Raw genomic sequence first — 15,406 nt, forward strand, 5'->3', positions numbered from 1 at the left:
CCCATTTTACAGATGAGGGACCTGAGGCACAGAGAAGTAAAGTGACTTGCCCAAGGCCACATAGCAGACAAGTGGTGGAGGCAGGATTAGAACCCAGGCCCATGCTCTATCCACAAGGCCTTGGTGATGTGAGTTTCAGAAACAGCAAATGTGTAAACCTCTTTTCCAGCGATATTATTCATTCATTCAATTGTATTTATTGAGTGCTTACTGTGTGCAGAGCACTGTACTAAGCGCTTGGGAAGTACATGTTGGCAACATATATGTATATGCATATATATATATATATACATATATATATATGTATATATGTTTGTGCATATTTATTACTCTATTTATTTATTTATTTTACTTGTACATATCTTTTCTATTTATTTTATTTTGTTAGTATGTACGGTTTTGTTCTCTGTCTCCCCCCTTTTAGACTGTGAGCCCACTGTTGGGTAGGGACTGTCTCTGTATGTTGCCAATTTGTACTTCCCAAGCGCTTAGTACAGTGCTCTGCACATAGTAAGCACTCAATAAATATGATTGATGATGATGATGATGATGATATAGAGACGGTCCCTACCCAACAGTGGGCTCACAGTCTGGAAGGGGGAGACAGACAACAAAACAAAACATATTAACAAAATATCATGTTGCCGACTTGTACTTCCCAAGCGCTTAGTACAGTGCTCTGCACACAGTAAACACACAATAAATAAGATTGAGTGAATCTAAGGGCTTAATCGATGTTGATAGATTTTGGATGCAAAAAAATAAATGCCTTGAACTAGCAGGCCTGAAAAGGGCCCACCACCTCAACTACAGAAGCAGCGTGGCTCAGTGGAAAGAGCCCGGGCTTTGGAGTCAGAGGTCATGGGTTCAAATCCCGGCTCCGCCAACTGTCGACTGTGTGACTTTGGGCATGTCATTTCACTTCTCTGGGCCTCAGTTCCCTCATCTGTAAAATGGGGATGAAGACTGTGAGCCCCCTGTGGGACAACCCGATCAACTTGTAACCTCCCCAGCGCTTAGGACAGTGCTTTGGACATAGTAAGCGCTTAATAAATGCCATCATAAAAAAAAACTATAGCTTCAAATGCAACTGAAGATGGTCATGGTCATCAGGTGGCTCATCACAGTTGTCAGAATGTGATGCAAATGGACCATCCGGGAAATGGGCACTTACAGCTTTTTAAGCTTATCAAGTCCAGAGAAGGCACCGCTCATATCTTCAATAGTCCAAGAGATTTCATTGTTCTTCAGATCCCTGTTGGCCAAAGACAAGATGATGTTGAAGGCACTCCAACCGATAATCGGATTACCCAAGTAAAAAGCTTCCTCGTACCGCAAAAATCACCAGGGTTGGGCTCTAAGAGCCGCCTGAAACACAAACACATCTTCGATTGCATAAGTACGGGAAAGAGCACAGTTCTGGCAGCCAGAAGATGTGGGTTATAATCCCACATCAGCGCTAATCAGCCCTAAATTCTAATCAGTGCTTAGAACAGTGCTTTGCACATAGTAAGCGCTTAATAAATGCCATTATTAATCCCGGCTCTGACATTTGTCTGCTGCATGACCCTGGGCAAGTCACTTCATTTCTCTGTGCCTCAGTTCCCTCCTCTGCAAAATGAAGATTGAGACTGTGAGCCCCATGTGGGACAGGGACTATGGAGAAGCAGCGCGGCTCAGTGGAAAGAGCCCGGGCTTTGGAGTCGGAGGTCATGGGTTCAAATCCCGGCTCCGCCAACTGTCAGCTGTATGATTTTGGGCAAGTCACTTCAATCAATCAATCAATCAATCATATTTATTGAGCACTTACTGTGCGCAGAGCACTGTACTAAGCGCTTGGGAAGTACAAGTTGGCAACACAACTTCAGTTTTCTGGGCCTCAGTTCCCTCATCTGTAAAATGGGGATGAAGACTGGGAGCCCCACATGGGACACTGTGATGGCCTTGTGTCTCCCCCAGTGCTTAGAACAGTGCTTGGCACACAGTACGCACTTCACAAATACCAGAATTATTATTACAACCCGATTATCTTTATCTCAGCGCTTCAAACGCTGCTTCCATATAGTAAGCACTTAACCAGTACCATGAGAAATGACCGAGGATCCATCCGGCTCAAGGTTCCGACTCAAAAACCCAAAGAACCATGGCCCTGCACACATCTCATCACATTTGAACCCACTGTTGGGTAGGGACCATCTCTATCTGTTGCCGATTTGTACTTCCCAAGTGCTTAGTCCAGTGCTCTGCACACAGTAAGCGCTCGATATATATGATTGAATGAATTTGGAGAAGCAGCATGGCTCAGTGGAAAGAGCCCGGGCTTGGGAGTCAGAGGTCATGGGTTCTAATCCCAACTCCGCCACTTGTCGGCTGGGTGACTTTGGGCAACCCAATTCACTTCTCTGGGCCTCAGTGACCTCATCTGGAAAACGGGGATGAAGATTGTGAGCCCCACGTGGGACAACCTGATAACCTTGTATCCCCCCCCAGCGCTTAGAACAGTGCTTGGCACATAATAAGCACTTAAACTCCATCATTATTATCTCCCCGCTCTCATCCCCCTTTAGTTCTCCACCTCCTCAAGGGTCTCTGACAGCACCAATACAGCGGCAGATATGCACCTTCGGACTCTCAGATGACCAGGCAGGAGCCAAGCCCTGAAAATATGAAACTGAAGCCACCATTTCGACCACATGAAGAAGAGTCTGATACGGCATTCAAATCCCCCTACACCTTTGCAATTCGCATGATGAAAGCAGTTCCCCCAGGTCAAATGAACTCAAGACTTTGCAACCCAGCAATGAATTCCAACATGGAGTTTCTAAATCAACTGAAGATCCAACTCACATCCTTCCATCCATTTCCTCCTAATTACCCTACACACACACACACATATTTAGAGAGAGAGAGAGAGGGAGGGAAAGATATCTAAATCTCTATCTCAATATTTATTTATATACATATATATGTACATCATCATAATAATAATAATAATAATAGCCTTTATTAAGCACTTACTATGTGCAAATCAATCAATCGCATTTATTGAGCACTTACTGTGTGCAGAGCACTGTACTAAGCGCTTGGGAAGTACAAGTTGGCAACATATACAGACAGTCCCTACCCAACAGTGGGCTCACAGTCTAAAAGGGGGAGACAGAGAACAAAACCAAACATACTAACAAAATAAAATAAATAGAATAGATATGTACAAGTAAAATAGATAAAAAAATAAATAGAGTAATAAATATGTACAAACATATATACATATATACAGGTGCTGTGGGGAAGAGAAGGAGGTAAGATGGGGGGGATGGAGAGGGGGACGAGGGGGAGAGGAAGGAAGGGGCTCAGTCTGGGAAGGCCTCCTGGAGGAGGTGAGCTTTCACTGTTCTAAGCGTTGGGGAGGTTACAAGGTGATCAGTTTGTCCCACGGGGGGCTCACAGTCTTAATCCCCATTTTACAGATGAGGTAACTGAGGCACAGAGCAGTGAAGTGACTTGCCCAAAGTCACACAGCTGGCAGTTGGCGGAGCCGGGATTTGAACCCATAACCTCTGACTCCAAAGCCCGGGCTCTTTCCACTGAGCCATGCTGCCTCTCCTATAGATAGATTGATGGATCGCTCTAAATACTATATAGAGAGAGTATTTGTTAAGCACTTACTATGCATCAGGCATTGTTGGATAAAAGGTAATGATGTTGCACAAAGTCTCTGCCCCACGTAGGGCTCACAGTCTTAAACCCCAATTTACAGATGAGGAAACTGAGGGACAGAGAAGTGAAATCACTTGCCCGAGGTCACACAGCAGACAACTGGTAGATTTGGGACTAGAACCTAGGTCATTCTGATTCCCAGGACCGGGCTCTTTCCACTAGACCGCGTTGCTTCTCGCCCACATATATACGCTTCTCTGCCCTTTTTGAATCTAGAGGCTAGAAAGGATGAAGACATCATTTAAATGTTTCTCTGATCAGTTGCCACAGGAGATAAAATACCCCACTAAGGGCACGGACGCTGTGGCAATGCTGCTATAACCCTGTCCTCCTTGCCCTCTTGAATTCTTAGAAGTAACAAACATGATGATGTAGCCCAAATACTCTGACAAACATTATATCACTACTCCCACGGGGTGCACACATTCTACAGGTGAAAAAAAAAATGGTTGGCAAGAAATGACTCTTCAGTTTCATGTCCTGGAAGCAAAACATTCAACTTACAGGGTCTGTAAACTGGCAAGTCCTCGGAAAGCACAATCGGCAATGTAGCTTACTTTGTTGTTCCCAATGGATAGTGTACTTAGTAAGTTTAAACCGATGAAACTTGAGTCATCTAATCGTGTTAAGCGATTGAAGGTCAGGTCACTGGAAATTAAAAGGAAAAATAAAAAGCGTGAGCAATGGTAATAATAACTTGCTTTTAATAGTAATAATAATACTGATGGTATTTGTTAAGCGCTTTCTGTGGGTCAGGCACCGATAAAAGCAAACGAGGCTGGACAAAGATCCTGTCCCACGTGGGGCTGACAGTCTCAATCCCCACTTTACGGATGAGGTAACTGAAGCCCAGAAGTTAATTAACTTGCCAAAAGTCACACAGCAGACAAGTGGCAGAGTAGGGATTGGAACCCATGACCTTCTAACTTCCAGGACTGTGATCTCTCCACTAGGCCATGCTTATTCTCTACTTCTACTACTACTAATAATAATAATGACATTTATTAAGCACTTACTACGTGCAAAGCACTGTTCAAAGCACTGGGGAGGTTACAAGGTGATCAAGTTGTCCCATGGGGAGGCTCACAGTCTTAAACCCCATTTTACAGATGAGGTAACTGAGGCACAGAAAAGTCAAGTGATTCGCCCACAGTCACACAGCTGACAATTGGCAGAGCTGGGATTTGAACCCATTATAATTATTATTATTATTTTGGTATTTGTTAAGTGCTTACTATGTGCAAAGCACTGTTCTAAGTGCTGGGGAGGTTACAAGGTGATCAAGTTGTCCCATGGGGGGGGGGGGGGGGGGCTCACAGTCTTAATCCCCATTTTACAGATGAGGTAACTGAGGCACAGAGAAGTCAAGTGACTCGCCCACAGTCACACAGCTGGCAATTGGCGGAGCTGAGATCTGAGCACATGACCTCTGCCTCCAAAGCCCAAGCTCTTTCCACTGAGCCACGCTGCTTCTCTAATTTTTTAAAAATACTATACTTATACTTACTATACTATACTTTAGTATACTATACTAAATTCTCTATACTAGTATATAGCTTTTTTTTTTCCCCAGGAAGTTTTGCATCGATTATCTCATTTTATCCTCACAACTTCCTTTTGAGGTAAGGAGAGGCAAACATTACTAACTCCATTTTACGGATGATGAAACCAAGGCCCAAACGAGTTAAGTGCCTGGCCAGTGTCAGAGCTGGGACTAGAACCCAGACGCTATTTATTCTCACGCTCCCAAGTGCTTAGCACAGTGCTCTGCACACAATAAGCACTCAATGAATATGACTGGATGGATCAATCAATCGATCAATCGTATGATCTATTGATTGGATGAATGAATGAATCTGCCCCTCAGCCCCATTCTCTTTCCATTAGACTACACCGTCTCCCTAATGACATGCTTAGTATTCAACAGCCTTATTTTACGAAAAATCGATCAATCGTATGATCGATTGATTGGATGAATGAATGAATGAATCTGACCCTCAGCCCCATTCTCTTTCCATTAGACTACACCGTCTCCCTAACGACATGCTTAGTATTCAACAGCCTTATTTCACAAACTTCTTTGGTACTAAAAACGCTCATGAGAAAACCAATCAGTTCTATTTACACGCAGTTTGTGGATTATTTCTGGCCCCGGCAAATCACAACAGAAGGCAATCTTTTCGTTTAAAAACGCGATCGTGTCGCTGTTCCAACACAAGCGTGGCAGAGCACCGAGGCAGCCACGGTTGGTTTCGCCTTTTCGTAACGAAGTACGCCTATCCTGCCCACCAAAGAACCTGCCCTTGCACCTCGGAAACCTCGCTATGACAATTTCACAGCTCGACGGCAAGCGGCTCACGCTCCGGCGTGAACTCCGCACTACGACCTGGGAGGGAATAAAGGCGACTCACAGCTCACTGAGTTTCTGGCAGAACTCCCAGGCGTCGGGGCTGATCCTGCTGACGGCGTTCTGGCTGAGATGCAGCTCCTGCAGCATCAGCAGCCCGTAAAGCCAGCCCTTGGTGATCTCGCTCAGGTGGTTCTTGTCCAGCTGCCTGTGGAGCCGAAAAGACGGGAGACGCCGTTCAAAAACTCGCCCCGCGAACGTCAAGCGGACTCGCTTTTTTAAAATAAAACGGTATTTGTTCGGCGCTTACTACGCGCCAATCACTGTAAGGTACAAACTAATTGGTTTGGACCAGGCCCAGGTCCTACATGGGGCTCAGAGCTTTAATCCGCATTTTACAGATGAGGTCACTGAGGCGCGGACAAGTCAAGTGACTTGCCCAGGGTCGCACAGCGGAGACAACAATTCCGACACATCTGTTCAAATATTTTTCTTTAGGCTTATCACTGCGCCATTCCAAAGGATTACGGGAGGGGACAAAAAAAAAAAAAAGAATGAGGGTTAGTGACAGTGAGAAGCAGCGTGGCTCAGTGGAAAGAGCCCGGGCTTTGGAGTCAGAGGTCATGGGTTCAAATCCCGGCTCTGCCAATTGTCAGCTGTGTGATTTGGGGCAAGTCACAACTTCTCTGGGCCTCAGTTCCCTCATTTGTAAAACGGGGATTAATAATAATGATAATAATGGCATTTGTTAAGTGTTTACTATGTGCAGAGCACTGTTTGAAGCGCTGAGGGGGACTACAAGGTGATCAAGTTGTCCCACGTGGGGCTCACAGTCTTAATCCCCATTTTACAGATGAGGTAACTGAGGCTCAGAGAAGTCAAGTGCCTTGCCCAAGGTCACACAGCAGACGTGGCGGAGTCGGAATTCAAACCCCTGACCTCTGACTCCAAAGCCCGGGCTCTTTCCACTGAGCCACGCTGCTTCTCTAAGATTAAGACTGTGAGCCCCACGTGGGACAACCTGATCACCTTGTAATCTTCCCTGTGCTTAGAACAGTGCTTTGCACAGAGTAAGCGATCGTCTCCCTTTATTGCAGAGCATTGTACTAAGTGCTTGGGAAAATGCAACAATAAACAGTTGACATTCCCTGCCCACAATGAGCTCACAGCCTAGAGGAGGGGAGACAGCCGTCGATGTAAATAAATAAATTTATGGGTATATACGTAAGTGCTGTGGGGCTGGGAGGTGGAGAGAAGAGCAGAAGGAGCAAGTCTGAGCCCCTTCCTTCCTCTCCCCCTCGTCTCCCTCTCCATCCCCCCCATCTTACCTCCTTCCCTTCCCCACAGCACCTGTATATATGTATATATTTGTACGTATTTATTACTCTATTTATTTATTTATTTTACTTGTACCTATCTATCCTATTTACTTTATTTTGTTAGTATGTTTGGTTTTGTTCTCTGTCTCCCCCTTTTAGACTGTGAGCCCACTGTTGGGTAGGGACTGTCTCTATATGTTCCCAATTTGTACTTCCCAAGCGCTTAGTACAGTGCTCTGCACATAATAAGCGCTCAATAAATACGACTGATTGATTGATTGATTGATTGATTGACACAGAAGGGAGTGGGGGATGAGGAAAAGCGGGGCTTAGTCTGGGAAGGCCTCTTGGAGGAGATGGGCCTTCAGGAAGGCTTTGAATAGAGAGTAATTGTCTCTGTGCAGTGCCTGGTGCATAGAAAGCACTTAAAAAATACCACGGTCATTATTATTACTACTACTACTTTTTACTGTATACATATTTACTATTCTATTTATTTTGTTAACGATGTGCATATAGCTATGATTCTATTTGTGCTGACGATTTGGACACCTGTCTACGTGTTTTGTTTTGTTGTCTGTCTCCCCCTTCTAGACTGTGAGCCCGTTGTTGGGTAGGGACCGTCTCTATATGTTCCCGACTTGTGTTTCCCAAGCGCTTAGGACAGTGCTCTGCACACAGTAAGTGCTCAATAAATACCATTGAATGAATGAATGAATGAATAAATAAATGCCATCATTATTATTATTATGATTATTATTATATCCCACCCTCCAGGGAGAAGAGGGGTAATATTCCATCCCGTCTGTCGCACCATTGGGGGTCCCGCTTATGCTATGGCTGTTCCACAAAACTCTGTCACTTGCCAACAACCCAAACTTCTGCCCTGGGGTACCAGACCTCCCACGGTTCCCTGCTGTTGTGTCAAGGTGGGCGAAGGTCTGGACCGTAAGCTTACTGTGGGAAGGAAATAATAATAACTGTGCTATTTCCTAAAGCACTTACTATGTGCCAGACACTGTACTAAGCACTGGGGTAGACACAAGGTAATGGGTTTGAACCAATCTCTGTCCCGTGTGGGGCCTCACAGTCTTAATCCCCATTTTACAGACGAGTGAACTGAGGCCCAGTGAAATGAAGTGACTCATTTTAGAACCCAGATCCTCCTGACTTGCAGGCCCGGGCTCTATAATATAATTATAATAATTAAGCGCTTACTATGTGCAAAGCACTGTTCTAAGCGCTGGGGAGGTCACAAGGCGATCAGCTCGTCCCACGGGGGGCTCACGGCCTTCATCCCCATTTTACAGGTGAGGGAACTGAGGCCCAGAGAAGTGAAGTGACTTGCCCAAAGTCACACAGCTGACAATTGGCAGAGCCGGGATTTGAACCCATCACCTCTGACTCCCTTCAATGCCCTGTTGAGAGCTCACCTCCTCCAGGAGGCCTTCCCAGACTGAGCCCCTTCCTTCCTCTCCCCCCTCCGCCCCCCTCTCCATCCCCCCATCTTACCTCCTTCCCTTCCCCACAGCACCTGTATATATGTATATATGGTTGTACATATTTATTACTCTATTTATTTATTTATTTATTTATTTATTTTACTTGTACATTTCTATCCTATTTATTTTATTTTGTTGGTATGTTTGGTTCTGTTCTCTGTCTCCCCCTTTTAGACTGTGAGCCCACTGTTGGGTAGGGACCGTCTCTATGTGTTGCCAATTTGTACTTCCCAAGCGCTTAGTACAGTGCTCTGCACATAGTAAGCGCTCAATAAATACGATTGATTGATTGATTGATTGATTGACTCCAAAGCCCAGGCTCTTTCCACTGAGCCACGCTGCTCTATCCACTAAGACACATCTCTGCCAAGTCTGTTGGGTTATGTCTGCCAACTCCGTTGCACAGTGGTCTGCACACAGTAAGTGCTCAATAAATACGACTGAATGAATGAATGAGTGAATGAATGAATGAATGAATGTACTCTCCTAGGCAGTTCACACAGTACTCTGCACATAGTAAGTGCTCAGTACAGACCACTGCTTAGTCAACTGACTGACGCTCTGGGCATATAACTCCCCTCCTCAAAAATCTCCAGTGGCTACCAATCAATCTGCGCATCAGGCAGAAACTCCTCACCCTGGGCTTCAAGGCTGTCCATCACCTCGCCCCCTCCTACCTCACCTCCCTTCTCTCCTTCTCCAGCCCAGCCCGCACCCTCCGCTCCTCCACCGCTAATCTCCTCACCGTGACTCGTTCTCGCCTGTCCCACCATCAACCCCCGCATCCCCCAGGCCTGGAATGCCCTCCCTCTGCCCATCCGCCAAGCTAGCTCTCTTCCTCCCTTCAAGGCCCTACTGAGAGCTCACCTCCTCCAGGAGGCCTTCCCAAACTGAGCCCCTTCTTTCCTCTCCCCCTCGTCCCCCTCTCCATCCCCCCGTCTTACCTCCTTCCCTTCCCCACAGCACCTGTATATATGTATATATGGTTGTACATATTTATTACTCTATTTATTTATTGATTTATTTATTTATTTTACTTGTACATTTCTATCCTACTTATTTTATTTTGTTGGTATGTTTGGTTCTGTTCTCTGTCTCCCCCTTTTAGACTGTGAGCCCACTGTTGGGTAGGGACTGTCTCTATGTGATGCCAATTTGTACTTCCCAAGCGCTTAGTACAGTGCTCTGCACATAGTAAGCGCTCAATAAATACGATTGATTGATTGATTGATTCCTCTCCCCCTCGTCCCCCTCTCCATCCCCCCCATCTTACCTCCTTCCCTTCCCCACAGCACCTGTATATATGTATATATGGTTGTACATATTTATTACTCTATTTATTTATTGATTTATTTATTTATTTATTTTACTTGTACATTTCTATCCTACTTATTTTATTTTGTTGGTATGTTTGGTTCTGTTCTCTGTCTCCCCCTTTTAGACTGTGAGCCCACTGTTGGGTAGGGACTGTCTCTATGTGATGCCAATTTGTACTTCCCAAGCGCTTAGTACAGTGCTCTGCACATAGTAAGCGCTCAATAAATACGATTGATTGATTGATTGATTCCTCTCCCCCTCGTCCCCCTCTCCATCCCCCCCATCTTACCTCCTTCCCTTCCCCACAGCACCTGTATATATGTATATATGTTTGTACATATTTTTTACTCTATTTATTTATTTATTTATTTTACTTGTACATATCTATTCTATTCATTTTATTTTGTTAGTATGTTTGGTTTTGCTCTGTCTCCCCCTTTTAGACTGTGAGCCCACTGTTGGGTAGGGACTGTCTCTATATGTTGCCAATTTGTACTTCCCAAGCGCTTATTACAGTGCTCTGCACATAGTAAGTGCTCAATAAATACGATTGATGATGATGATGATGATGATGATGGAAAGAAGAGGGCCATGAAGACTCGGAAACAACCTGGGAGCCTCAAAAAGTGAAAAGTCACCAGCAGACAAGTCGAGGCTGGTGGGCCTGATGCATGAAGGGGTGGGTGGGGTGACAACGCGTGTCCTAGCTATTGTTCAAAACAAAGAGAGCTGGATTATCCAGAACTCTCTCCAATCGTACACTCTGGGAACAGATACTTCGAATAGCCTCCAAAAATAAACAATCTCATTCTCACGGGGAATGTCCCTCCCCAGCAGGAATAGCTGTCAATCTTTTTTTGTTTGTTTTTAACTTTTATGGTACTTGGTAAGCACTATTTGTCAGGCACTGTACTAAGCAATTGGGTAGATACAGGATAGGTTGGACACAGTGCCTGGCCCACATAAGGCTCATAGTCTTAATCCCCATTTTACAGATGAGCTGCCTGAGGCACAGAGAAGTAAAGCGACTTGTCCAAGGTCATACATCAGTCAAGTGGTGGAGCCAGAATAATAATAATAATAATAATAATAATAATAATAATAATAGTGGCATTTATTAAGTGCTTACTATGTGCAAAGCACTGTTCTAAGCGCTGGGGGGGTTACAAGGTGATTAGGTTGTCCCACGTGGGGCTCACAGTCTTAATCCCCATTTTACAGATAAGGTAACTGAGGCACAGAGAACTTAAGTGACTTGCCCAAAGTCACACAGCTGGCAATTGGCAGAGCCGGGATTTGAACCCATGACCTCTGACTCCAAAGCCCATGCTCTTTCCACTGAGCCATGCTGCTTCTCAGAACCAGGTCCTCTGACTCCCGGGCCTGTGCTCTTTCCACTAGGCCATCCCGCTTTTCAGAATAACCCGTGATACTTAGTACAGTGCACTGCACACAGTAAGTGCTCAATAAATATGATTGAATGAATACCTAGAAGCTGCTCGAGTCCATTCATTCATTCAATCGTATTTATTGAGCACTTACTGTGTGTAGAGTATACACACTACGCTCCATCTGTAAGTTTAATTATTCCATTTCTCTGCAGTGCCTGGGAGAGTACAATATAACAATAAACAGACACATCGAGCTTGTAATCTAGAATGAATCTAAATGCTGGACCCTCCACGTCCCTGGGGAGTCCTAATGTGGCTGGTTTTGGGGTGCCGGTCTACATTTTGTAACTTTAGCTAGTTCACAGAACGTCTCCTTCCAAAACCTCTTCTGGGAGAGGGTTCCCAACGCAGCCTTGCGTCTTCATCTACCTGAATTTCTGATGAACCGGCACCTCCCATTTTCCTGGGAAATTGGACAAAAATGCTTTTATCGTACTTGGCTTCTATTTTTTCAAAAAAGTGTTTGTTCTCTAAGATGTCAATGGATATGTATTCAAATACCACTGGTTACATCAAGTAGGTAGGGACCATCTCTATGTGTTGTCGACTTGTACTTCCCAAGTGCTTAGTAATGATGGCATTTATTCATTCATTCAATCGTATTTATTGAGCGCTTACTGTGTGCAGAGCACTGTACTAAGCGCTTGGGAAGTACAGGTTGGCAACATATAGAGACGGTCCCTACCCAACAGTGGGCTCACAGTCTAGAAGAGGAAGACAGACAACAAAACAAAGCAAAACATATTAACAAACTAAAATAAATAGAACAAATATGTACAAATAAAATAGAGTAATAAATACGTACAAAGATATATACACATATACAGGTGCTGTGGGGAGGGGAAGGAGGTAAGGCAAGGGGGATGGGGACGGGGAGGAGGGGGAAAGGAAGGAGGGGGCTCAGTCTGGGAAGGCCTCCTGGAGGAGGTGAGCTCTCAGTAGGGCTTTGAAGGGAATTTACTAAGCGCTTACTATTATTAAGCACTTACTATGTGCAAAGCACTGGGGAGGTTACAAGGTGAACAGGTCGTCCCACAGGGGACTCACAGTCTTAATCCCCATTTCACGGATGAGGTAACTGAGGCCCAGAGAAGTTAAGCGACTTGCCCACAGTCACGCAGCTGACAAGCGGCAGAGCTGGGATTTGAACCCACGACCTCTGCTTCCAGAGCCCGGGCTCTTTCCACTGAGCCACTCTGCTTCTCCGCTTAGTCCAGTGCTCCGCACACAGTAAGAGCTCAATAAATACGATTGAATGAATGAATGAAATAGCACCCCCCAAAAGCCCCCCAAAACAAACAAACAAACAAAAAAACCCAGTTAATTGAGAGGTTTATTATTAGACTTCTCCCTCAGCAGAGGGGGAATTAGAACACAAGGTCTCTGATTCTGACCTCCGCTACCAAACAAATGGAGTGAGGGGCGGGGAGGAAAGTTAAGGAGCTTCCAACAGAAAAAGGGACACAAAGGAAAGCTGAACCCATCATCATCATCATCATCAATCATATTTATTAGGCACTTACTGTGTGCAGAGCACTGTACTAAGCACTTGGGAAGTACAAGTTGGCAACATATAGAGACGGTCCCTACCCAACAGTGGGCTCACCAGCTCCGTGGCCACCCTGCTCCTCCTACCCTGCTAGACTAAAAACTCCTTGAGGGCAGGAATCACGCCTGCCAGCCTAGTCTACTGCATGCTCCCAAGTGCTTGGCACAGTGCTCAGCTTACAGTAATAACAATAATAATGATGATATTTGTTAAGGGCTTACTATGTGCTTTGCTTTGCTTCCTGAGACACATAGTTTTTTCCTCTAATCAGGTCAGACTCCGTATTACCTGATCAATGTGTCTCTACCCCATCAGTTAAAACAGTGCTTGACACATAGTAGGTGCTTAACAAATATTATTATTATTATTATTATTATTATTATTATTATTATTATTATTATTATTATTATTATTATTATTATTATCTTTCCTTTCCTTGCCAGCTTTCATCCAGACCTCTAATTGGATGGCTTGAGATCACACCCCTTATACCCCAATACTGAGCGACTGAACCTGCCATCTAAAAAAAAAAAAATCACTGTCGTCAAACCAAAGGGGAAGTAGGCTTAAATTATATTAAGGGCGTTTGGTAATATGAGAATTTATCCAGTATAAGGATAATAAACAATAGATTAAACACCAAAAATAAGGGAGGTTGCGGAACCTTCTAGACTGTGAACCCGCTGTTGGGTAGGGACCGTCTCCATATGTTGCTACCTTGTACTTCCCAAGTGCTTAGTACAGTGCTCTGCACACAGTAAGCACTCAATAAATACGATTGAATGAATGAATGAATGAATTAATTAATTAATGAGTTAATTAATTAATTAATGTGCCAGGCACTGTACTAACCGCTGGGTTGGATGCAAGCAAATCGAGTTGGACGCTGTCCCTGTCCCACGTGGGGCTCACAGTCTTAATCCCCATTTAACAGATGAGGGAACTGAGGCCCAGAGAAGTGAAGTGACTCACCCAAGGTCACAGAGCAGACAAGTGTCAGAGCCGGGATTAGAACCCGTGACCTTCTGACTCCTGGGCCTGGGCTCTATTTATTCATTCATTCAATCGTATTTATTGAGCACTTACTGTGTGCAGAGCACTGTACTAAGCACTTGGGAAGTACAAGTTGGCAACATATAGAGACGGTCCCTACCCAACAGCGGGCTCACAGTCTATCCAGGAGGCCGTGCTGTTTCCCTAGCAGCATGTAAGCGCTCAATAAATGCCATTGATTGATTGTGAGCCCGCTGTTGAGTAGGGACCCTCTCTCTATACGTTGCCAACTTGTACTTCCCAAGCACTTAGTACAGTGCTCTGCACACAGTAAGCGCTCAATACGATTGAATGAATGAATGAATGAATGAAAGTAAGCGCTCAATAAATACGATTGAATGAATGACTTTGGTCAAGTCACAACTCCCCTGTGCCTCGGTTACCTCATCTGTAAAATGGGGATGAGGACTGTGAGCCCCCCGTGGGACAACCTGATCACCTTGTAACCTCCATGCGCTTAGAACGGTGCTTTGCACATAGTAAGCACTTAACAAATGCCATCATCATCTTCATCATCGATCAATCAATCAATCGTATTTATTGAGCGCTTACTGTGTGCAGAGCACTGTACTAAGCACTTGGGAAGTACAAGTCGGCAACACACAGAGACAGTCCCTACCCAACAGCGGGCTCACAGTCTAGAGCAGTCACAGTCATCATCATCATCATCACACAGTAAGTGCTCAATAAATACGACTGAATTGATTGCCCGGAGTAGCCTCCAAGGCTGGCTTCGGCGAGCACCTCGGGGCTCCCGGCCAATCCAATCAATCAATCGTATTTATTGAGCGCTTACTATGTGCAGAGCACTGTACTAAGCGCTTCATCCCTGCTAAGCGCAATCCATCCCTGAGGTGAGAGAGACAGCCCAAATCCAAGCCCAAACGCGGTTGGCAGCAGGCTGAAATGGAGGTGAGCAACTCCCCTTCTAACACATTTCAGAGAGGCTGACGTCGGGCCCGAGATTCAGTCATTCAATCATATTTATTGAGCGCTTACTGTGTGCACAGCACTGGACTAAGCGCTTGGCAAGTACAAGTCGGCAACATATAGAGACGGCCCCTACCCAACAGCGGGTTCACGGTCTAGAAGGGGCAGACAACAAAATAAAACCCGCTTCCGTTGCCTTGATGGCAGTGGCCAGGGAGGAG

The 15,406-nt window shown here is 45.1% G+C and overlaps 1 protein-coding gene across 1 annotated transcript in view; it reads right to left on the minus strand.

Annotated features, from left to right (window-relative positions):
• LRIG3 (leucine rich repeats and immunoglobulin like domains 3) overlaps positions 1 to 15,406 on the minus strand; it is an 81,049-nt gene that overhangs the window by 21,889 nt on the left and 43,754 nt on the right. The window contains exons 7-9 of the mRNA XM_038740179.1: positions 6,129 to 6,272; positions 4,222 to 4,365; positions 1,175 to 1,255 (exon numbers count right to left, since the gene is read on the minus strand). Of these exons, the coding sequence (XP_038596107.1) occupies positions 1,175 to 1,255; positions 4,222 to 4,365; positions 6,129 to 6,272 (369 nt within the window). The remainder of the gene's footprint in view (positions 1 to 1,174; positions 1,256 to 4,221; positions 4,366 to 6,128; positions 6,273 to 15,406) is intronic.

This window comes from Tachyglossus aculeatus, chromosome 2 (assembly GCF_015852505.1).
Source record: "Tachyglossus aculeatus isolate mTacAcu1 chromosome 2, mTacAcu1.pri, whole genome shotgun sequence".
In the NCBI taxonomy this organism is placed as follows: domain Eukaryota; kingdom Metazoa; phylum Chordata; class Mammalia; order Monotremata; family Tachyglossidae; genus Tachyglossus; species Tachyglossus aculeatus.